This window comes from Numida meleagris, chromosome 1 (genome assembly GCF_002078875.1).
Source record: "Numida meleagris isolate 19003 breed g44 Domestic line chromosome 1, NumMel1.0, whole genome shotgun sequence".
Classification (NCBI taxonomy): domain Eukaryota; kingdom Metazoa; phylum Chordata; class Aves; order Galliformes; family Numididae; genus Numida; species Numida meleagris.
The window spans coordinates 129,535,988-129,561,479 of NC_034409.1; the positions used below are offsets into that span (position 1 = coordinate 129,535,988).

At 39.0% G+C, this 25,492-nt stretch overlaps 1 protein-coding gene across 2 annotated transcripts in view; it reads left to right on the plus strand.

Moving 5' to 3' along the window:
• The window catches only part of ATP10A (ATPase phospholipid transporting 10A (putative)), a 111,496-nt gene that overhangs the window by 18,780 nt on the left and 67,224 nt on the right, over nt 1–25,492 (plus strand). For both annotated transcript variants that reach the window (XR_002443322.1, XM_021412342.1), the window contains exon 2: nt 23,534–23,738. Coding sequence is in view for 1 of the 2 variants with exons in the window: in XM_021412342.1 (XP_021268017.1) it covers nt 23,534–23,738 (205 nt within the window). In the remaining variant the exon portion in view is untranslated. The remainder of the gene's footprint in view (nt 1–23,533; nt 23,739–25,492) is intronic.

Below are 25,492 nucleotides of genomic sequence, written 5' to 3' on the forward strand. Positions count from 1 at the left end.
TGTCAAATTTCCCGTAGTTTTGTCAGTGCATCTGCAGTTTTTCTAAAAATTGTCATGCTTTGTTTCTCATCAGAGAGATTTTGCTCTTCATGTCAAGGGTGACTGAAGTTAGGAAACTTTGCAGCAAGCCAGAAGCCCAGAACTAGGCCATCACAGCCCCTGTGAGCTCTACACTAAGGGAGCCCTCTTATGTCACCACAGCACTGCTCACACATGGAGCCCTCCTGCCTGCTTGTGCCTGCCACTGATATAGCCAGTGATACAATGTGAGTTTTCTCTAGATTCTTTTGGTGCTAGTAACGCACCTTGCCTCTATCCAAGCTTTTAGTTTTTTCCTTCAAGGAACAAAACATGTTCTTCCCTAGGGCTGTGGGGGAGGAAATAGAGGGCTATAGCAGTTGAGGCATGGACATGAATGCTAGGACATAGTAGTGCTGGAGTGTTGACTTCCCTGACTGACAGTTTGCCAGCGAGCTATTAGACGTTTTCTCCTTAAATGCACCCACCAGTAGTTTTCCACCTGCATCTACAAATCCTAAGAAATGCGGGAAGGTGTACCAGTAGGTTCTGTGAAAGGTGAAAACAAGCTTATTGTTAGTAGGTTTAAAAATGCTGGATCTGTACCTCACTGGAAAAATACTTGCATATAAAAAATTAGGACATATCTCAAAAAGCTCTGCAGTCAGTTAGGCAAGGTGAGATGGTAAATTTTGTGATGTCGGTTCGAGACTGAAGTCTGCTTCGCACTGCAAGGCCTTTGAGACTTCTGCTTATTTGAACATATTCAGTCAAGCCCTTCTGATCCATCTCAGTTGAGCTCTTGCCTCAGCACCTTTTTGTGCAGTTTTGGAAGGTTACAAATGTATCAAGTGGACAAAATCTAATTTAGTGCCCTCTGCTTAAAAGATGTGCTCAATCATCCTGCTATCATGCTTTCTGCTCGCACCCCATTGTTTATTGCCAGGACATGCGATGATGAACAAGACATTTTTTGGTATTTCTTCAGGGAGAAAAGCTGTTAGTTTATTCTATAAATACAACCTGAGCAGACTTGTAGAAAAGCTGAGTTTCGTGTAATCTTTAAGGGGGGCTGTACAGCAGATAAATAATGCCTCACACAGAGGGATCCTTACTCATCTGTTCCGAATAGAACAGAAAGCTTTCTTCCTCCAAAGAGTACTTAATTTCTTTCTCATAGGGGAAAAAAAGGAACTGAACAACAAATAGAAAATGGAAGCGTTCCAGCTCTCTATAAAAGTTTTGTTTTCACTCTTTGCTTCAACCTCATTACAGCTTTTGAGGAATAACAGTGATAGTTAGACATTCCTCACATGGAAAGTGCTTAGGGTGTGAGTTGATGTAGAGAGGCACTATTTTCAGTTACAACATGGCAGGTGTTTTGAAAGAAAGCTGCTCTAACCTTTCAGATTACAGAGGCATCCCAGTAATTCTAAGAATCACAGTCTACAAATGCCTAATTTCACTTCTGCATTCTTAATTAAGAAAGCAAATAAAGATGCAAGGGAGACTACATTTAAAAGACATTTTTCTGCAAATTAGCAGCCTTCGCTTTCTGTTCTGTCACTAGAAACAGGAAGGACATTCAGAGGCAATTTCTGTGCCTGGGCATAGTGCTGCTAGCATTGATGGGTACTCCAGGTACAAAAATATATGGTTTGGTCGAAGACTGAAAAATTTAAAGGTGTTGTATCACGGAAAGTAGATCGCAGTTAGTAGAAAATAGCTGTTGTCTAATAATTATATTGTCTTTATGGCACTGGGAACAAACTCTTTAAGTGATTTCTTCTTCGAGTTGGTGTTTGAAGGCAAATACACCACCTCCCTTTTGGAATCATCCTGCTGCTAAAATGGAGAATTTGCATGTCATTTTCCATCCGAACTTGGTTTAGATTCAGTTCTCAGCCAGTGAATTTTGTTCTTTCCTCATCTCATCATGCCTCTCAGAAGACCTTGCCTTCAGTAGCTGTTAACAAATTCTAATCAAGTCACTTCCTAACCTTCTCTTTCTTAATTAATTGAATTGACACTTGATATAGAAACCTGGTATTATCCTTGTTCTCCAAGATATACCACAAGCTCAACAGTTGTTAGGATTTTCTCCCACATAGTTTTACATTATGTATTTATCTTACCAAGCAAAGACCTTTATTTAAATGTCAATCCATTCTTGATAACCCAAATTAAGAAGAACTTCAAAAGAATCTAGGGTTTTCTCCCACTTCAAATCAATAGTACAAGTCCCCTTACTTTTAATGGATGCAAAATTTGTTCCTTCTTTTTGTGTGGTAAGAGTGGAAGAATTGAAAGTAATGTGGACTGTTAGAGAAAATGAAATTAATCATTTTGTTATATCTTCAGACCCCATGTTACACGTTCCTTTATTGCTTTAACACTATTCTTTTTTGCACTACTCACTAAGAAATATATTTTGCCTTTAGTTTTCCTGCAAATCAGCTGTTGATACAAGTGGAGATCAATAGTGTCAAGCATTGTGTGAGATGTTAAGCACATTATGAGAATCAAACCCATTCCCCGTCATTCTAGCAGAGGAGCTTAGGGGTTATTTCAAAGCCTTTTGCTTGGCAGAAATCTGATCATATCAGAGATCTGTTCTGTAGCGCGCGGAAATAACTGCAAAAAAAGTTCAGCGGCTTCAGTGATTTGGGATAAAGCACCGGGACTTTCCTGAAAGGAAAAAATGGCAAATTTTTAAAGCAGACTGCTGTGTTCTAAAAAAAAATCACATTTAAGGAGCTGCTAGAGACTAAAAACGTGTAATTTGATTAGTTTGATGTCTAGGGTATTTTTTTCCTGCTTATTCTTTTTAGCTGGTGAGAAGGAAAAAAAAAATCAGTGTTTTCTTACAAGCATTCTCCAAGTTGATCACAGATAAATTAAAGACCTTTGATGTAGCCAGTAAAGCATACTTACTGATTTAATAACAAATATAACTGTTCTTGAAAAAAAACCTCTCTGGCATATACTGAAATTTCATGTTTGTTTTTCTCCCCTTTTTTGAATAATAAGAAAAAACGAAACCTTTTCTCTTTTTTTTTTTTTTTTTTAGGAATGTTTCCTCAAGCTGATTGTTCTGCTTCAGCTAAACATGCACTTTATAGCAGAAAGGATAAACAAGTATAGCTTTGTACTTGGTCCAGACTAACAGAGTCTGCATTCAAAATTCTTGTCATAAACTCTTCTTAAAACTTACTCTGACTTAACGTTTCTGCTGCTTTTGCTTCATGTAAGGCTAATGGATACTAGGTCCATGTGCTCTTATCTGCCAACAGTAGGAAATATGTGGAGGCTAGGATATTCTCTTGCTTGTCCTGAAACTAAAAGGTGAAATAACAACCTTCCATTCCTCAGGTTGTTGTTAGCCTTTCTTCATTAGGTGGAGGAGCTGTGAATTATAGCAATGCTCAGGGCTGAGCTCCTATGTCCATTCTTAGCTGACCGCGTGACAGTGTGCTTTCAGATTTCAAAATGAGGACATGTGCTTAGGCACCCAAATGACAGAGCTGTCAGTTCCTCACTGAGCTCACTGGGGATGGAAACTTGCCTGCCAGTAGAAGCACAGGGCCATGTAGATTTTAATAGAGTGTCAGAGTCTTCGTGTTCAACAACTATTTATGTTATTTCATGGCTGACGTGAAACTGGCTTCTGATGCCCTGTCCCTACTGCCTGCCAAATAGCCTCATTCCTGAGAACATCAGACCCTGCCCAAAAGCACCTACTTTATTGGTCTAGTCTGTTGCTATGAGAAGGATGCCCTAGTTTAGTTTTCTTGGGTCCTTACAAGTCGCATTCTTTCCAGCCTTAGTTTTTCATGGCCAGTTTTTTACCTGCTTGCTCTTGTCAAGGGTTTCCCTTGTGGTTAAATTGCCATTCTCTCCCCTCATGTTTGTTCCCAAGGAAGCAATTGAGCCACTCTCTGGGCTTTGTCAGAGGCCAGGAAAACCAAGCAGAGGTAGATGGAAAGGAATTTTTCTTTAATTTACCTTGAGATCATTTGTAAAGCAAGAGCTTCTTGATGGACACAAAATGATATTTTTTTCCAAAATTTGGTCACTGAAAACACTGAAGGTATTTTGCATTCTAAATTAAACCACTCAAATTCTAACATCATTAGGAAGTAACAGTTTGAAACAAAAATTATTTTAAAACAAAAACGTCACATTTCTGAAAATGCTCTTACTGCCCTTGACACACCAGCTGTTCAGAGCTGGGCTCTTGAAGAAGTCCTCTAAGTTTCTAGTAAATTTCTTGTAAATTATCAGTTGTTTTTGAAAATCCAAAGTCCTTGTTTCCGGTGATAAGTTCCATTAGCATATAATTGTCCTTGTTTATAGTTTCTTCGAGTGGTTGTTTTTGTTGGGGAAATATCTTCGAATAAATGTGTGCTGTACCTGGCTGCTGTGTTAACAATAGATGGTTCTATTGAAAATTGGAAGCCTGAGGGTTAGTTTTTCTTTCTGTTCTTTCGTTGTTTTTTTTTGTTTGTTTGTTTTTAATCCCTTGAAGCTATCTAGCAGATTTCTTTCATGGCTGAGTCCAGAATTCCTTATGGGAGACATATAAACCTAATATTAGTTTTCAAAGAGTAAATATTTATCCAGGGAGATGGAGATGACTTATTTAAAGACTGACCTAATTTATTATTTAGGAAAACCACCTTTCTGTATCCACCCTGCAGCCAAGAATTGTCCTTCTTTTTCCTAGGGAATATTATAGTTTAAGAAATGAACCACATAACCCAGAATGTACTGGCAGGGACAGTCTCCCAGAATGGAACTATTCATTAAACTCATTTTTCCTCCTAACAGGTCATTGTGAAGGTATTGCAGCACATTAGGGACAAAACCAGATCACTGAAAGGTCAGAGCTCTCAGAGACAGCACCCCAGTCAGGTTTGCGTTTGTACCAGCGGTTTCACAAGATGCTTGTCCATAACAGACATCTTCACTCAGCAGTTCCTTTCAACAACTTGTTTTAAAGCTAATTGCCAAGTACGCTCCCAGAAAAAAACAAGTCTTGGAAAGTGGAGGGGTCAGAGAGGTTGTTTTTGCTTTCCCCATTTCGTCCTTGATTAAGGTAAGACACTGGATGAGGCAGGAGATTAGGAACATAGTAGAGTTTCTTATTTTGTCTTATTTGAGGATAATTTTTTTTCTTTGAATCCTGTCCATAGTGGTAACAGTAAGGAACGTTTTGTATTTGCTGATAGCAATTCAGATGTCAGATAGTTCATGGTCCTAATTTAGTGTGCAGTGGACAGACAACCACAATTATTGTCAACTGTGGTGCTTACTTAGCTGAGGGGACTTGAAGAGGTTTGGGGAAAGATCTGCTTTACTCCTGTAGAAGCATCCTCTCTGAAATAAAGCATGGGACAGCACGCAATGTGGTTATACATCCTGTTCTCACTGCGGCTGAGCACTGCAGATGTGGGTACCTCCAGGACCATCTTCCACCCCCTCAACTGCTCAGCGTAACTGCTAGCTCACTTCCTGCCTCGGTTCAGTCAACGTGGTACAGATAAGCTTCAGAACTTCAGAGAGTGAGATTTGGGGTTTTTTGATTATTTTTGGTTTTAACTGACCTGACCTAAGAAGCTGCCTCACCAGTCATTGTCCCAGCAATCCTATTACAGGAAAGCATTGGCGTGCGGTCTGTGGTGAGTTAGGGATGGTAACCATTGCCCTTGGCCCAGCGATGCTCAGAAAAGGAGAAGTTGCTGCAATATCTTCCTAGAGCAGCGCAGGAAAATGATTCAAGTAATGCCTCTGCTGGGCTACTGCTTGGGATGAACCACCAAGCTCTCAAGCCATTCCCTTCCTTGAGTGTAAATAAAATACAGGTACAAGTTTCTGTTAGCAAGAATGGATGTTCTGCTGCTTGGATTTCTAGTAGTCCCATAGTCTGTGTTAGTGTAGTTGCTGCATGGGTGTAAGCCACTTGACGGGCTTTCATTCTGCTATTTCTGCCTGTGTCCCTTTGTACCGTGCTAAATACGATTTCCTTCTTTCACATAACAGCTCACAGTATTTGTAAGTTTATCACATCTCTACGGTTTTGAACCTGGTTATTTTTATATTTCCTCATAAAGCCCTTTCTGTGTTTTTGTTCTCTGAACTCTGCCCAAATTCTCATCCCTTTTGTTCCACTGCTGAGGTCCCTGGCAATAATTCAAACTGCAGAGCAGTAAGAGGAGTAGATGTCCCTACTAGATGGTAGGTTCATCTGTATTTAGCTACAAGTTGTGCTGACCTTCAACTGTTGCATTTTGTGAAAGTATTGTTACCCAGACCCTCTACTAGCCTGAGGAAGACACATGCTCCAATGTGTTCTCAGGTTCTAATCTCTGTGTCATCTAGACCTGTAAATTGACCAGAGGATATCTCACCCTTCTTCCACCCACTCTCTACAAACCCATGTGTTGTGTTTAGTAGTTCATTTCTTTTTGTTACACAGAATTTCCAGTGGGTTTTCAGAAGGTTTTCTCGGCGCTGCTTGCAGAGATAAGAAGCGTCGTACTTAACCTGAGTATCTCATGTCTTTTCCACAAGCACCAAAGTTGGAATTGTTCTCTGAAATAAGGAGCTGTATCAAAAGCTCTCTGAATATAGGCTACTGCTAATAAAACTATCTGTTTTATTTAACATAGCTATGCCTGTATAATAAAGCAGATAGGAAATAACTCATCTTGGTAGTACTATTCTATAGGTTTTTGATATGTCTATTTTGCCATGGTGCATCCAGCTGCAAAGCTTTGATGGTGGCTGAAACTGGAGTTAATCAAGCGCTCCTCTGTGACTACCTCTCAGTACTTCTTATGCTGTCATTTTATTATTAACCCACGTCAACAGCCCTTCAAGTAATTTATAAGCCATGTAACACTGCTTTTTGTACCTGATACCATTACAAGTAACTTTTCCAGAAAGTGTTCATGAAATGCTGTATTGATGGCTGCACTTATAGTCATACTCTCTTTTCCCCATGCCTACGAGGTTTTGGAAAGGTAAGCACATTTAGAATTATGTCCCTGCAGGTGTTTTTCTATAACTGTTTATTGTCAGACAGGCCAGCCAAAAATCTGCAGTCGTGATCAGTGGGAATTTTGACACATAACTCTTCAAGGCATGTGATTCTTTGCCGTTATTATTCATTCTGGTACTTAAGATATTCCTTGCCCTAAAAATACAAATGCAACTTTTGAAACTAATATTATCCAATTCTTCTTTAAACTTGTAGAAAAAAAAAAAAGTTGAGAGTTCTGAGTATATGCATATAGTGTCCTGTTACACTTGGGAACAAAATCCAGGCTCATGCTTTGTCATTCTGTTGTTTCAGTTAAGAAACCACTGTAACAGTCCGCATCTTTCCATAAACTCCAAGTTTCTGATAAACCACAATGGAATATTTTTTAATACTAATTTGGCTAAATGCTGTTTAATAATAATACGGTAAGATCGGTAGTTTTATTCACAGTTATTCCTCCCTGCAAAGACATATACAGTGATCTTAGAAAGTGATTTACTTTGGGCGTGGAGTTGAATAAGTGAGTTAAAATAGCAATGGTCTCCAGAGGGCTGTGTCTTTTCTCATTTTTCCACTAAGCTATTTTAGAAAAGTATAAAAGCATTAGGCATTATTACTGGACTGTAGGCTGGACTGTAGATTTGACCAATCTCTTAGGTTTGCTCAAGGCCATTGATTAATGTTGAAGAAACACCTTCCTCTAATTTCTGATCTATATTACGCCCCCCACACTTAGGCCTATAATTACTAGTGATACTTATTGATGATACTCTGTCTTGTGGTGAAATACTGACATCCTGCCCATCCTGAGCCCTTAAGACCAGTTCCCATTTGAGAGCAGGATGATAGCAACGTTGTTAAAATTTCCCAGCTATTTTGAGATAGGGACACTTGGGGAGAATATGAAAACCAGCCACCTGTTTCTGCACATTTCTTAAAAGTGAGATTATGTCATTTTAAAATACTTTATTTCAGTGCCTTATGATCTGGCAATTTTGATTGTTCTCTTAATGCTTCGTACTTTTTCCCCATTAGAACAGGTTTGTTCATTTTCTCTGAATTTCAAAGGGTGGTGCCACTGGCCCTGTGCCAAACCCAACTTGCCTTGGTTTAGGCTGACTGATCAGTTCGAACCAGTAGCCTTTCATGACCTTCACACTTAGCATCTGTATGAGTTGTAGGTGGTGGATTGATGGAATTTGGCAAAGCATTTGGAACTTTCAGTATCCAGGACTGCCCAGCTACCACACCCATTCTAAAACCCACATTTCATTCTGAAGCTGTACTGTGTGTGCTAGCTCAAATAAATAAAACTCATCTTATTTGATGGGGACTGAAGTCCGATCTAGTCTTCCATGGCTTAAAATATTATGCAGTGTTTTGCTGGGGAAATTTCATAATCCAGCATCTAAATCCAGCGTGGTACTGGAGAGCTTCAGCAGGAGCTGTCAGCAGGGAGCTCCGCTTAGCTCAGTGTTGAAAGTTGTTAAAGAGAATGCAGAATACTCAGTTCATGGCAAGATTTGAGGGGAAAAAAGGCGTTTTATTTCATGCTAGCTGCAAATCTTTGAAATTTCTGATTCAAAGACACCTGTCAATATATACGTGTGCAAATATGAAGTACTTTCACTGAAATAATTGGGGGCATGCTGGATTCCTTCCTGCCCATCCTCTGCCCTGTTTCACCTACCTCTGTGCTAAGGGTTGAAGGAGAGAAAATGACTGTGGGGTCCGGGTGAACCAGTTAGGTAAAATTTACTCTTCTAAGAAATAAGAAGAGCCTGTTGATAAACTGTGCTGATCAGAAAATCCCAGCGTATGGATGTTAAACTTTTTTTTGACAGGAATCATTCTATCTTTTCCCTCAGTCTCACCATTAGTGATTTATTATAAGTTTTAAGAAATTTAATTCTAAACCAATGCAAGAAAAATAAAGGTATACGGTTTCTGTGCAGAAACACAAGTGTAATGTTTCCCAGATGAGCTGATGTAGAGGCAAAGTGTGATTGATATGAAGGTATAATAGAATATATCATACCTGCAAAAATGTAATTGGTTCCTTTAGTTTTACACTTCATTCAAGGTGCAGAAATCAAGGGTTATACATATCTTAATGCTGTACCAAGTAAACTAAGGTTGGCTTTGAAACTTTCAAGAACACATGCAGTGTGTTTCAACTGTAATGTTTAGGTATTTTACAGAGAAGTGAAATGGTGGGAATTAATTTGTTCTGAGAAACATCTTTCAATTTGATAACTTAATTCCAATAATAGTTATTTCATTTTGATGTATTCCTCTTGTTCGCTGATGTGTTTGGCTGTCAGAAGTTAGCAAATTTAATTGAAATAGTCACTTTGTTTTCCTTAAAATGTCATGTGCCTCCCAGCCACCTCATTTCCCTCGTATGTCAGTTTACCTTCATACTTAATAATTTATTTAGTTTTTTTCTAAAACCCTGTTAGTATATACCACCTTGGTTTTGAGGAGACAGGAAAATTAATAGCATCCCTAAGTAGATTTAAAAAAAAAGAAGCATTGCACTTTGCTGTTTGAAAGTTTATTCCTACTTCTTTTAAGTTTCTGATTTTTGTGATTATGTCTGGGAGGATATATGTGATTATTGCTGATATATTAATATCAGTCAGTATGGAATTGACTTTGTGCATTGCCCCTCAGGTGCTCCCATAGTTTCAGGTTACAGTAGAGGTAGATAAGATAAGATCCAACAGTGCTTTCTCTGATGTGACTCTAAATTCACCTTATATATTGCCATATTGCCATTTCTACTAGATATATTGCCATAAAACCATTTGAATTAATATTGAGATTCATATCTTTTGAAATACTGAAAAATGTATAATGCTGGTGTATTATTGCTAGGATTTTCAAAGGCACTTTCTGAAGCAACTAGGAATCCAACAGCTTCACAAGGCTCACAGAAAGATGGAGCCTTAAAACAGTCGGAACAGGAACAAGCTTCTCTCTGTAACTGTAGTTACTTCTTTATAGGTGTGTTTAGTGATGGGGAGCCTGGGGTTCTATTCCTAACTTGGTTTTCCAATTTTAAGGCCTGTTTTTCACTGTCTTCATAGGAATATATATCACTAACGCTGAAGACAACTAGCTCAACATTTTATCTGTCTGCATTTTGTTGTGTTTGGTGACAGTCTTGACCTTCATTTAATTTCTCCCAATGCAACAAATAGTATTCTAGGACATTTGAAAGAAAAGAAGAGAAACTGAAAATGTTCAGGACAAGGAGTTGTCATCTTCCATTCTTTCAGTAATTGAGCTCTCTATCCAGAAGAGCTATCTTGAATCAACTAATAAATATTTGTCTCCTACGTCTAAATATCATGTGGTACTTCTGTGCACATTAAGTGATAATCCAAACCTCAGTGTATTAAACATGTGACTTTATTTCCCAGCCTACATCTCCAAAGACCGTTGTGGCCTGCAGACTGGTGGGGTGTCAAATCAAGTATGGCAAAGCCAGGAAACAGAGCTGTTCAGCTCTGCTGTTTTGCAACCCTAGCAGTAACACTTAGGAGTCCAGCAAAGGTACGGTCATGGAGACAACAACCTTTTATTACCAGCCAGCCTTCTTTTTCCATGTTTTCAAATTGCTGACTAAATTTCTCCAAAAATTAGAACTTTTTATCTCTCACAAAGTAAAGAAAGTTTTCCCTGACAAGCCTGGTTCTATGTTTTCAAACAGTTGTTACCCCCTATCTGTTTTTTTGTCTTCTTTGCAAGCATTCTTCACTGTATTCCACACATATTCCTTTCTGTATTTATACACCTTGTGTACCTCATCACTCTGTCCTCGTCCAGCATGCTTGCCTCCTGTATGTCTTTGTCAGTATCTGACATACAGACAAAATCAGGATTCTTTAAAAGGATGTAAGTCCAGCCTGAAGGAGACCTGCCTACTGATACTGAAATTGTAAAAAAGGAGAGGGTTTCTTATTACATATCAAAAATGAATGTACAAACTGGCAAATACTTAAGGTTAGAAGCCATTTTTTAGACTGAATTGAAAATTAATCGCATTGTAACGAGGTTAGTTTGTTTCCACAATTACCTTTCCTTAAAGTAATCCCATTGCACAGTGTGAGGCAGTGTTTCCTGCAGGAGTCTTCTGTGATGCTGCATCAGGCTAAGGCTAATAAACCATGTGTTAGAAAGAAAATACCAGGAGGATACCAGCTCCAGTGGAGTAGTGGACAGACAGTAGCACAGGTTTTGGAAATCTGTTCGCTAGAGTCATCTCTGAGAACACCATTCTTTTCTCATGCTTTGTTTGACAGTCTCCAGAGAATAAATATTCATATTTCTTGTATGTCATAGTGAGCTGTAAGAGATAATGTGTATGTAACAGATTTTATCCATTGCAGAACGCAGCACATTCCATTTATTTTGAGAATTTATCAGTATGAATTTTTTAAAGGCATGCTCTGTAGTCCGAGGAGGACTTTGGGGCTGCTTACATTGCCTATCAGATTACAGTCATGTCACCGTTTCTGCTTTGTGCTTTTTATAAAGATGAAGGAAAATGACGCTTTGTACATAGAGTTTTCAAACAAGGTTTTGGGCCAGTAGCAATTTTTTTTCCTCGTCTTAAACAAAAAAATGATTGCTGATGACTTCCTGTGCTCCATAAAACACACTGCTTGTTTTTATGCAGAATAAATGGATCTGAGTTTAAAAATGCTAAAGGAACATATTTGTTTGGATTACATTAAAAAAAAATTATAATATTTGGTTTAACCCTGAAGAATTTATACATCTTTCTCACACCACTGTCCTGATGTAATACTAATAATCAACTAGCAGAGTAGATTAGGGTTCTGGAGGTTGCAGTGTTGCAGCTTTTGTCTCTGCAGACTGACCAAGCCAAAAGCAGCACCCAAGCTGCCAGCATGCTGAGCAACGTGTTGTATGTTGGGAGGGCTCTAGACCAAATTTGTAACCTGATGAGATGAGCAGCTCTTGACATGTTTGTGGAAGAAATTGACTGTTTTTCAGAGTCAGAAAAGCGTTTTCAGTATTTGTAGCTTACCTTTACACAGCAGCTTGGTCAAAGTTAGTGCCTGCAGATAAAAGATTGTTCTCCGTAGTTGAATCAAGTTTGATTCATTTGAGGGGAAATTGCAACCATAAGTTTCAGTTTTATGAATTTTATGAACGCAGGTATCTTCCCCTCAGTTAACTTTACAGGTGTGGAAGGAAGTGGAATCCACTCCATGTCTGGAAAGGTGTTTTAGCTGTAAGAGTCATAAAAGAAGGCATGTAACAACTCATGGGGTGCCAACAAGAAATATCACCACCTTCACAGATGTTGTAAAAGCTAGATAAGAAGGAGAAGGGTGCTTTGGAGAGGATTTACCTTTCAATTGGATGACGTGAATAGCAGCCATTGGGTTCAAAGCCATTAGCTGCTGAGGACAGAGGAGGAAAGTGACTGTAGCAATATGAGTGTGAAAGGGACTAGATGAAAATGATTTTGTTGATAAGAATTTAGCATTAGGGAGGGAAGGAAAGGCACATGTTTCAGATCTGTTTGTTTGGGTTTTTTTTATGAGACGTAATGAAAAATTATCCTCAATTGTGAGCTTGAATATGAGAGATGAAAATGGTGATGTGCAAGGGAGAGAGAGAAAAGTCTGCAAAGGAAATTCAGCTAACTTGAAGATCTGTATACTCTCTAAAAAACTGTGGTTCACATTTTTTAACCTTTATATATTTCATACAGACTTGCTGGGAACAGGTTCAGGAAAGAAAATTCTCAGGTCTCCAAGTTTTATCTGGAAGACTAGGTGGATTTTGTTTGGAATAGTACATTGAGAGATTGAAGTTGGTTTTAAAACTGTTTTTCTCCATTTCTCTAACTTTGCTTCTACCTATAGGTTGTAGCACACTCTTTTTGGTCTTAGTATATACCAGGCTGTTGCTTTTTCTGCAGACGAGCAGGGTGGCCTGCCACCTGCAGAGGTGTTTCAGATCTCACAAGCTCATTTACACATTTTTTTCTCCCCCACGATTCAAACCCTTCCAACAAATAGTCCCTTTGTAATTGCTTGTTCTGAACTCAGTTTCTGGGATTGCCAAAAGTAGAGCTGTTTGCAGACAGTCCCTTTCTTTTTTGGCTGCAGTAATGATCTTGAAATTTTATTTTTTTCTGTGGTACTGAATTTCAACGATGGAAGATATCGATGTGAACTGCAGAAAATTTTTCTTTCTGGATTTTGGGCAGAAAGAATGCTTTTCCAGCTCACTTCAGACATACGTTCAGGTACCTTGCTGAATCAGGGCCAGGTTTTATAGCCTATTTTATAGAGTTCATGAATAATAAGTGGAAATCACATGAGAATAATATTTGCAAACAGATCGTTAGTAATTACAAAGAAAGATTATGCTTGAAGAGATATCTCTTTCATGTATAAGGAACCAAAACACACTATTTATTCCTACTAGTTGGCCTGCTTACACTTTAAAGAAACAAAATACAAGTCTTCAAAATGAATTAAAAAGGAATTTCTGTGAACCAGTGTTCATGAATGACCCTATTTCTTTATAATAGCACAATAGTGAAGAAAAGTTTATGTGTGAGGGTCCACATTTTTGTTAAAATAGGTACAAATACATGCAAACTTGGCAACCAACATGCTCTTGAAAATAGTCGGTCTATAACCACTTCAGTGATTTTTTAGAACTGTGGATAATTATTGTGGAAAGACATATGTTGTTGTGTAAACACGTTGTCTAGTAAACCAATGAAAACAAGCTATCAAAATTTATATTGATGGCATGTCATTCTTCATAAATTGCCCTTTCTACTGATGATGGTTCAGTACTTATAGACAAATGGCAAAGATGACCTGCTTTCCTGCAGAGCTCTGTAATTACAAGGTCTTTGAATGTATATGTTAACAGGTTGAGATGTACAGTGTGTTAGCTGACTGCACCTCATAATTCCATTGTACTGACTATAATTCATAGTCATTTTGATTGTAAGTCAGTGGGACAGAAAGAGAATGCTCTATCTCTGGGAAAGTAAAAGCGTTATTCTAGCTTAGAACTTCATATTCGGGTGTATTCACTGACTGGCTCCAGTAAGCTTGGAATATGAATGAGATGGTGACTGACTTCCTTACTTCAGGGAAGCAACAGGTTCTGTGAAAATATGGGCTCTCAGAATAGTCAGGTTGTCACTGAAAACACTGAATGAATTTTCATCCTGAATGCTCTATGTGTAGGTACTAACAGCAATCATGTTTTATCTGAACTATTCAGATGTTAGTAACGGCGTCTTACACTTCCTCTGTCAGTAGAATTTTGCATTTTGTGGTTCTCACTTCTTCAGTATGGATCTCTATTTCTTATTTTCACCAAGAATTTTGAATATAAAATTTGCGTCCATAGACAGACTTGTTTTGACTCAAACCTTCAAAGATTCACATCATTACATATGATTTGCGTCTTCTAGTTCTTCTCTGATAGGAGTGAGGAACACTTATATATTCTATGAGCTTCTGTAAAACAGTCTTGTAAAAGGATTGACGTGTCTGAATTCAAACCACATCAGGCCCTAGAGCACCACAAATAGAGGCTTATGCACTCCTCAGTTTCAAGGTGATGCAGTATTCAACCCCGTGTATTTACTCAGTCATGAACACTGAGAAACCCTCTCAGGTCCCAGTTCATATGTAGCCTTACTAATCTTCATTCAGAAGGCATTCTTGGGAAACACCTGACTATTTTAGACAACAATTTTAGAGATTTTCTTACTTTTATTTTGTTAGGAGAACAATGTGGTATTATAAACATCTGAAGTATATAGCATGAGGCTGTCTGCTTTTCCTTGTGTTTGTATTCTTGTGTTGTTAGGGCTGGCGGTGATTCAGAAAGGCAGAGAACCACATAACCTGTGAGAGCAGCTCAGTATAGAGGAACCGTAATGTAGGATAAGACACTAAGTTTAAAACTTCAGCTGGGCTTTTCAGATAAGCGTGAAGGACTAGCGAAGGCCTGTTCCACTGCCAGCTACACAAAAAAAAATAAGCATTCTTCTTATCTGTTTTGCTTTTTAATGCTCTTTCGCTCTAGACATGATAGAGCTGGAAACAGATGTTTATGCTTCAAATTAGAGGCTCCCTAGCAATGTTCACTGCTGTTGCTTCTGACAAAGCAATGTTGTAGGTGCAAGTTAAACATGTCAGACAGTTCTTTCACTTTGGCTACCAGTATAAACACTAGTGAGAGCAAGGCAGCAACCTCCAGCTCTTCAGCATCTGGCGTAGTTACTGGAGTAGTGACGTCTCTTCTGAGAAGTCTCATTGCTCTCATGTTTAAGAAACGACGTGGAGAAATATCAACAAAGAAGAGTTAATAATAGTAAGTACTAAAAAAGGCTTTGAATAAAAAGATCTTAATGTTCATATTTCAGGGCCTTAGCTGACCCTTCTCTTTCTCCAGATCACGAAGAAACTATCAAGAACACATTTATTTCAGAATTACTGAATTATCACAGAATTACTTTCTGCTGTGCAGTAGCTGGTTAGGAGGACATACTGTGATGGGGCACGAGCAGTGGCTCAGAAACGAAATGTTATCTCACCCCACTTGGAATCTGTATTATGGCCATAGGGCAAGCAATCACCATACCAGTGACAGGGCTCTGAAAGTGGTATGTGCAATCTCATCAAGAAGAGTTTACAAGATGCTACAATGATACACATTTTGGCAAACATTTGAGTACTTTAGGGCTTCTTTTATTCACAAGTGGACATTCAAGATAAAGCCACTATCTGCACACAAATCCTGCTATACCTTTCTTCCACAACTGTCAAAAAAGCAGAAAAATGACCAGTTTGCTTTGCCTGCTAGCCACTAAGGCAAAAAAGCATTAATTCTTTTTAACAATTCTTTTTTTTAACTTAAAATAGTAGCTGAACTATATTGACTTCTAGAGTACTTTTGTGCAGTGATTAGATAATGTGAGCTTTATAGGAGATGTGTTTGTATGGCACAGCTATGAGAAATATAGTCTCCAAAACTGACTATCAGTCAACAACTCCATCAGGTCTGTGTATGTAATTAGCAGGAAATGCCTTTCCTGATTAAAAATTCTTTATGCGAACAGTTTAGCTAAAAGAACAGGAATGATTTTTCAAACAAAAACTGTTGGATTTAGGAAGCACCTTTTGTTAGGAGTTCTCTGCAAATGACTTTGTGTGTGTACGTAGTGAGCTTATTAATGCATTTTTGTGAGTTGGGTCATGTAGTCCTGAGATTGGGTTCCGCAGGTGTGTGGAACTAGAGGAGTGAGAAGGAGAAAAATTCCGTGGAACTGTCTGAATCTGTTAATGAATGGGATTTCCCTCATCACCTGCAGAGCCATACTGTATTTACCTTTGAAGATACACTGTTAAGCCAGTACCTCAAACTCTCACACGGAATTGCAAACTGATGACACTGGGAGAATACCAAGGTGAAGGTTTTAGTCCACCGAACTTATGCACCTAGCTTGCTCATGAATTTTAGGCACTCAGATAGTTTTCTTGTGCATCTCTGTGCTACTAACTATCACTTAAGAGGACAAAATTGTAAAAACTCAACACCTAAGATCTCCTTTGGAAGAGCTTCTGCTTTAGTTGTTTAGGAAGCAGATGCAGATAGAAGTGAGTATCGTGTGGTAGCTGTAATTTGAATGGCTCCCCCTCAGGCAAAGTATTGTTTCTGCTTCCATGTCTGCACAGCAACAAGCTGTGTTGAATCTTTTTGCAGTTACTTGGAGCCGTAACGTAAATATTCAATCTTAACATCTGTGATGGTCCTAAAATTCAAGATGAGAACCTTACCTGGCTACGGGCCTACTGCTGTGTGTGGCAGTGCCTTTTGCACCTTTTTTTTTTTTTTTTCTCTAGATACCAGTAAGCGATGCTGTCGAGCTCAAGGGTTGTGTTTGGTAGTGGCCAGGAAGAAGGCATCCTAACAAAAAAACAGACAAGTACTTGTTACACCACTTTGCTCCAAAAAGAAGTCCTCGTGTATCAAACTATCCGAAGTTTTGTGGCTTTGGTATAGAGGGTACTGGCTCATGGATGTTAATGAATGTAGGACTGGATGCAAGCTGGATATGTCTAGGCGGTTCTGCCATTTTTTCCACCTACTTGTAGGATATTGATGTTGAAAGCCGTAGTATCAACCATTGCCTACCCATCCCGGTAAATGCAAGCAGTTGACAGTCTTCTCTCCCAGTGTATCTGCTAATTGGAAGAATGATACAAAGTTACAGGCAGGAAACATAGACGTGCTGGAAATCATGCCACTTTGGAAGAAAATGAAATACTAGATATTTCTCCAAAACAGTCCTGAGATTTTTCGGATCAGTTCTGGAAGGCAATTTCTTCTTTCGTCAGTTTGTGTGAAGTTTCATTACATTGTCTGCCTTTATACTTCGTGTTGTTATCGCAACAACAAGGTTCTTGGCTGAAAAATCATTTTTTCCGGGTAGCAAATGTTTCATTATAGTTAACAATAGTGGGGTTTCTTTCAACATGAGGTATAATGGAGAAAACTCTGCCAAGAGTAGTTCAGTGATTACTTCCACATTATAAACCTGAAACACTGAGGTTTTCATAATTTGACTTGTAACAGAAAACTTAGCAGTTTTCAGAAAGTGTGAATTTATTTACAGGCACCTTAATGCCGCATTATATTGCTATACATACACGCATGCATTTGCTTCTAGCAGCTTGATAATGCAAAAAATTGTTATTTGATCTCCATGAAAACAAGAAAACTTTTTCGGTGCTCTTAAGGTAATGTTAATATTTAGAGATCTGTTTAGAAACATCAGTCATGGAGAGATTTTGTTCTTTTCAACATTTCTCAAGAACACTCTGTTAATCTGTTTTGTCTGATTAATATCAGATTTGGAGTGTCTTCATGATTTATTTCCAGAGAATCAGATGTTATCATTTGTGGTGGAATGAAGACATATTCTGGGCATTGTGTAACCTGCCTTGGCATTAATTTACATTACATGTTTTTCCTTCACTCTGCCGCAACATTGTAATTGTACTCAAATGGTTCTCAACGTGTTTGCATAGGTATTTAGCATGTTGAGGCCTTGTTTAACATATGCTTTGGTCTCTGGTTGTAACAGTTTTCTTACATGTATTTCAGTGTTGTCCACCAATCTTGCTTCTGTAGCCTATGCAGAATTATACAAAATCTCAATTTACCACTGTAGTGTTAATGGAGAGCTATGGGCTCTCCACATCTACAGTAGGATCAGACAGAGAGGTAGATGGTTGAAAATGAGGGCTCCAGAGCAGGCAATTGAGGGCAGCTCTGAGAGCATGTGGAAGAACTGTTTACGAACAACTGAATACTAGAGTCTCCCTAAAGATAGTTTTGCCTGCTCTAGAACTCCTGTGCCTGCATTACTGTTTGAGGTTTCGCAACTTTGTTTGTAATACTGGAATTGCTGCTGTGCTTGGGTCCTGACAGTTATCCTCAAGCTTTTTAATTAGCTTATTCCTAAGCAGGAGCCTTGTCATGGCATTGTAACCAACTGACTTGAACACGTTTTAAGTCACTGGGGTCAGAGATGTACATGATGCTTTCTTTCGTTCACCCCTACTCTCTTTCCACGTCCAAAGATGGTAGGGGAGGACTTGGCTAACATCAACAATGACTCTGAAATATGCCTTGTACACAGCTCTTTGACCTGTCTGTTGTGGAGGGTTTTTCCTCTTCTACAGAATAGATTTATTGCTGTGTTTCTTTTAAAGCCTACTAGTTCAGTGGCCGACCTCAGCTGGCAGGGAAGGCAAAGGAATCTGATTTCTTTTGAAGTAGGGACAATAGTTACTTCAAAAGCAGGTCAGCGGATGGGCTTGGACTGGGAAACATTTCATTTGGATGCTTTGAGAGTCTTAAAAGTTTCTAGGCTGCTGTCTCACCCTGAGTGGGGAATAGTATGTTGGGTAAACCAGATGGAGCACAGCACTCCAAGCAAAACAGGAAGAAATCCCCTGCCTTTTGTTAAATGTCTTTGACAAGCCTTGCTGAAATTGATAGAGGAGCCTATGTTGGGATTAATGACCAGTGTCATTAATTACAGGTTCCCTAATCTAATCATTCACTTGGAGCAAATTTACTTCAGCAATTCCTCGTCATTAACTGTAATTTTTGTCATTGGAGAAGTATAGGAAGCAAGAAGTGATTCCCTTGTAGTTCCATCTTGTCAGTTTAAGGTATAAAATTTCTAGTATATAGGCCTTGCACCAGAGTAACAGATTAAAGCTGCATGGCCTTCACATTTCATAACAAGACTTGCTTGTGATAACTTCACCAGACTTTTTAAAGTGAGAGATAGAAAGAACAGGTAAGATTCTTGCGAAATTTTATGTGCTTGGAGTTTTGTTACCTCCCTTTAAGTGTGACATTGCTACACCAGGACAGTTAAAACCTATTCAAAAAAGGGAAACAATTATTTTGTAATATTCAGCTGGAGATATTTTACAATCTTCAGGTTTTTTTAGACATAACTGATATTTATATGCCCAGAAGAGTAAAATTATTGGTGTGATCTTTATCAGCATGTGCTAAAAACCAGAAGAGAGAAAAGTGTGGTTTATAGGAAAACAAGAAGTATTGTTTGAGTTTTTGGATCTTAAAGATTAATTTTTTGTCTATACATGTAAAATTTGAGTAATATTTTGAGGGTTTTTTTGTTTGTTTTGCTGTTAACCAAAGACACGCCCAAATTTGGCCCAAACCTGCAGGCAGTTCTGCTTCAAAGCGGAATGTTGGCCAAATACATGCAGTAAGCAGACTAACGCAAATTTTTAAATAGCAGTTAGAATCATATTCTCTATGTTCACACAGTTGAAGTTGTAAATTTTCCTCTGCATGTTTGAAAGTGGATATGCTGGAATATTTGCCCTCTGTTGTTACAAAAGAGCATTAACCTCCAGAGGAGTTAGGCTGCTGCCAGGACTGTGTTTGCTGCTGACTAACAGTATTGATGTCCATACAGCTGATCCAGCTGACTTGTTAGCTGTCCATCTCTAGTTTTCAGTCAATGTCTACGAGTAAAGATGTGCTCAGAAAAGTAAAAGCACTGGCAAGAAAGGAGAAGAAGGGTTCGTGTGACTAAGGGTTTACAACCACAGCTGTACAGTTGATCATACTTTGCATGCAAATACGTTGCTAAAGATTAGGCTGGGGTCAGGGAGCCAGACATTTCTAGTATGTGAGCCCCATGTAACACCTTACCTACCTGTCTGGAATTAGGCAGAGCTGCCTGAAATTAGTAGTTCATCACTAATCATTTAACTAGAGAGTAAAAGCAGTATCTTTTGTGGAATGGCAGTAGTTCGTGACAATCTATTGTTGTGGAAGAATTTCATCTACCTCTCCTGGTTTGAAAGAGAAGAGTTAGTATTTCTGACCTCTTCCTGTCTTTCACCGTGGCTTGCCGCTTTGGTTTCTTGCTGCATCACCCCTGCGTTTTATTATAGATGCTAAAATATATGTTCTGGCTTGTTATACATGAGAACGGGTAGAACTAGAGCGGTTTGCTGCTAGTTTCTGGCCTACACATCCAGACTAAGACTGCCCTCCAGTACTGTGTTCTGCCAGAGCTTCCCGAGCACTTTCACAACATATTCCAGGAGTTCAGATGACATCCACTTAGACTTGCCAAAAGCTTTTGTCGGAGTGTTCTGTGTGAGCAGCATGGAAGCTCTGCAGTAGAGCTGTGGTGGACTGGTGCTGACCATACAGTAGCCACAGAATCAGGACCAAGCTGGGAGAATTGGCAGGATCCCTGATAAGTAGATCCAGACATCTGTGTTTGAAACACTGACTTATCAGCTGGGTAGTCATAACAGGAAAGACAGCAGAATTTTCAGGTGTGAGATATTAAAAACCAAAGGAAGGCCTTTCAGAAGCAGCAGGTAGATGGATAGACAGGACCTTGTCTGGAAAAGTGCTGGATGCTGAATAAGTAACAAATATCCAGATTACTGCATTTTGCTGATTTTCTTCTGTTCTAGTGCATAGAGTGCCTGTTCTTGTTTCTTTTCTAGGCTTGGTAACTATTATGTAAATGCATTCAGGTGCAAGAAATGGGTATTTGTGATCTGATATTTCTTTTCAGCCTTGCATTGTAAACTGCTGACTTCTTCCAAGCCTGGCCATGACCATGAGGAGCTCAGCTGAAGCATCTACTTAAATTTTGTTTGCTCTGAAATTGAGAAGTATAATAAACCAGTTGAAGGAAACACCAAAGACGTAACAATGCACGTATGTCTATAAATGGAGAGTGTGTTTAATTCAGGTTTTCTATCAGAGCAGGCTGATGCAAGGTGAATCATCAGAGTCATGGAAAGGGCCCCTTCTATCTAAACCACCATCTCTAAAGACAGTATTGTGGTGTACTCTGTAGAGAATATTCCTAGTTACAATTCACGTTCTGCAGAGAGACAGTTATAACTAAGGACTGGGTAAGAGCAGACCTGTCTGAAGAGAATTAAGAAGGCATTTTCCTTGCACGCAGGTGGTTCATCCACTACTGGCCCCTGTTAGTAGAACTGCATCAAGTGCAGTACTGGAGGCCTAATGGTTCCTGTGCTTCTTCAGGATGTATGGAGGAGGTCTCTCATTCATGTATCGTAGTGGAGACACGCTCCTGTGTCCTACCACAGAGTATGGAGTTATTGCAGTTGCCAAGCATGAGAGAGATGAAGAAATGCTGAAATAGAAATGCTTTTCAAGCAAGTTAAGTCAAATAAAAGTTGTCCTTATAGCATTGTAGCCAAATCAAATGTCTGTGCTACTACTCTCTACATGCATCTGAACATCACCCAGTTCGTAAAAATATTCAAGGATCAGTGGCCACATGTGTAGTGATTTGGAGTTACAGGGTACACGGCCAACAAACACTTCAGATCCACAGTGGTGAGTTGAACTGCCTTACAGCACGCTGGGTTTCGGAGCAGCTCCTACTCCTTAACAGGAAAAGTGAAAGGTTTGTTTCAGCCTGAGTGTGGAGAGAATGAGTAATATCTCCAGCTAGTACGTAGATTACCTGCCCTTGTTAGGTTCTCATGTTTTACGCTTAACTCATCTTACTACTTTCTAGACTTGATCGAAATAGAAAGCACAGCCATTGTTTTCGTTCCTCTTTTTATAAACTGGATGTTAGAAAAGGGCAGTGAGGAAGTTCTGGGAGATAAAACCTGATCTGACTCATCCTTGTTGCTCTACCTGACATGTTATCATTCTGGGTAAACAGATGAATAAAAGCAAACAAAGTTTCTAATTCCAGAGACAGCAGTGAAGGTATGATGAGGATGAATTAAGCATGGCATTTCTATCCGTAGCTCAAGAGTAACAACTTTAGCAGGACTTCTAAGCTTTTTCTTAGTTACAGGTCTATTCACGTTACTACTGAAAGTAATGTATTTCTAAGTAATGTACTTTAGAGAACATAAAATAGCAATCCTGCTACCAGAATCCTATTCTGCCTCTTAAAGTGCTGTCAAAGAAACCTGGCTCCAGTTTCGGTGAGCGGGGTCCAGTGCTGACAGTAGTGTCGGTGTGTACGCAGTGAGTGACAGCTTGGGAAAGTGTTGGCTTAACAGCTTCCCATTTTCAGCATGTATTTTATCAAGTTAACATTGCGGCTGTTGTGAACTGAGTTTGTTCCAAAAACCCAGCAGAAGAAAGATATTTACCCAAATGCCAAGAGAACACGAGTCTTTTTTGTTATAAAACTAAAAATCTGAATTTTAACTAGAATTAATTAAGCAATCACCTGTGCCTTTTTCCTCTTGCTCTCAAGAAAAAGCTTAAAAATGAAAAAATAGTTAATTAGTATGACCTATAAAACCAGACAGGTTTATTGGGTGTTTGTAAATGAACAAGATCTGCATTAGTGTTTAAGGTGGGTAAGTGACAAAGAAATTACAGTCCAAAAAAAAGTTTCAGGGAAACTAAGCAGAAATGGGCTATGTAGCAAACGGCACTATGGCTACTGCAGAGAAGCTTTATAAACATTTATAAAGAAGTGGCCTTTGAAAGGACAGTGTCCTTTCCTATAGAGCAACTGGGACTTTGTTTCTTGCACATTACTTGTCTTTGTAATTCTAGGTTTACTAACAAATATTGGAAGTTTCTTTCAGTAACAGATTTTTGTCTATTTTGTCTGGGCCTTAAAGAACAACTGGTTTTCTTAAAGGACTTGGGAACTCTGACCTGGGGCTGCATTGGTGAGAAGTTGCCTCCTGCAGCCTGCATGACCTCATCCCAGTATAACTTGAGAGTAGCTGTGGACCTTCCAAAGTCACTTAATTCCTGTTACAAATCAAATTGGGTCATATCTGAGGCCCTCCAGTCTATGCTTTATTTTATGTATGTTCTGTAAATCTCTTTTTTTTTTTTTTCCAGGAATGAGAAGAAATACATAAGCAGATACTGGAAAGAAGTGAAAATTGGAGACTTTGTTCAGCTTCGCTGCAATGAAATTATACCTGCTGACATCTTGCTGCTCTCTTCAAGTGATCCTGATGGACTGTGCCATATAGAAACAGCTAACCTGGATGGTGAAACTAACTTAAAACAAAGACAGGTGGTGAGGAGGTTCTTAGAGCTGGTAAGTCATGCTTCTTAACCCTCACTTAAGGTAACAATTTTCTTCAAATAAGCGAACTGTTCACCAATCCACTTCACAAAAGCTAAATCTGCTTGTTGTAGTAGAACTAATGAGTTATGTGTTATGGTTGTCATTAAAACACCAGAACGTGCCAACAGTTGACTTCATAATAGTATAAAATATTCTAGCATAAGTTTTTCCTTGAATTTGAATAGGAATTATTCGGGGCAATTGAGTGCGGTTGGAAAATGTTGAGGGGTTTTGCTGCTTTTATTGTAGCTTGATTTTTGAAAACATGTTTTAACTGCACAGTGAGGAGATACTTAAATATAAACAGCTACTTTTCCTGCCTGCAGTCAGGAATTCAATTCAGAATTTTGCCTAAAACTCTGTGTTGCAGAATATCCCTCCAGCAGTTGGAGCATTAAAGCTTGAAATATTTAAAGGGGCAGAATGCATGCATTCTAGAGGTTTGTGTGCTGAAAATCTGTTTTACTGCTCTCTCACTGTACTTATCTCTCCCCAGCAGCATTGTTTTAAAACAAAACAAAATCCAGGAGATCAGTTACTATCAGCAGAATGAGAGGAAATTGCCTGAAGTTTTACTTAACAATCTTACTGAAATCATATTTATTTATATGCCCTCCTCTCCGATCTCTCCTGACAGCTAACCCCAATTTCCTGTATTTTGGGTGTGGGGAAAAAAAAAACAACACAACTTATTTTATAGAATTCGGCTACATATTTTTCCTAATAGTTGTTCTATTATGAAGAATGCAAACTGTGGCAGCTTCTGCCATTACCAGTCATCAAAGGTAACTGCAGAAGCCTGTAGCTGTACTAAGGTATATCAGTGTGAATGAAATCCAACCTATTGGATAAACATCAATATGCCTTCCAAATAATTGTCTATGACAGATAGAGCCTTTCTGTGAATAGCTTGTAAAAACGTGAGATAAACATTTGTTTAATTTTAAGTGAATTCCATGTAGAACATAGATGTCCCATGTGAGCTACCACCATGACAAGAAGCTTAATCAGCTACAGGCCAAATGTCTCAAAAACTGATTGTTCCAAAGAAGCTCATTTAATTGCTTCTCAAAAGTCTTATCCTGTTCCCACTGAGAGGAAATTTGTCCCACTGGGTAGAGCTCCAGGGAGGAACTTAGATTATATGTCCCAGTTCTCTGCCAGCACAGACATCCTACATGACCTCAGGCAAATTATGTAGGACAAAAACAATAGATTGCATATAGGGATGCTTTCATATTCTTAGGTACAGTTAGAAGTGAACGACATGTCCCAGCTCTCTCACAAAGGAAGACCAATGAAGGTACCAGCTGCCCCATTCCTCCACAGCAGATGGTTGAATTTTCATGATTCAAGACCTGACACACAGCAGGAGATGCTGCTAAGCACAGTGAAAGGAATTGATGTATCCAAGTACAGTGAATCACCAGACTGCTGCCCAGAGGAAGCCCTTTTACTGCACTAGGATCTGCAGCTTCCCTGGCAACAACCACTGTTTGGTACTAGGACTGTGATACCTGAGGGTGCTTGTCAACTTTACAAACTCCCCTACTTCTGGGAGTTGTGACCTCCTAAATGCGTGCCTGAGCCCGAGTCTCCTTTCTGTCACTACCCAGCAAACAAATACATGCATGAATCCATCTTCATTAATGGTCTGAACAGTGTGGTTGAATGCACTCTCAGTGAATTTACAAATAACACAAAAATGGGGGCAGCTGATTCAC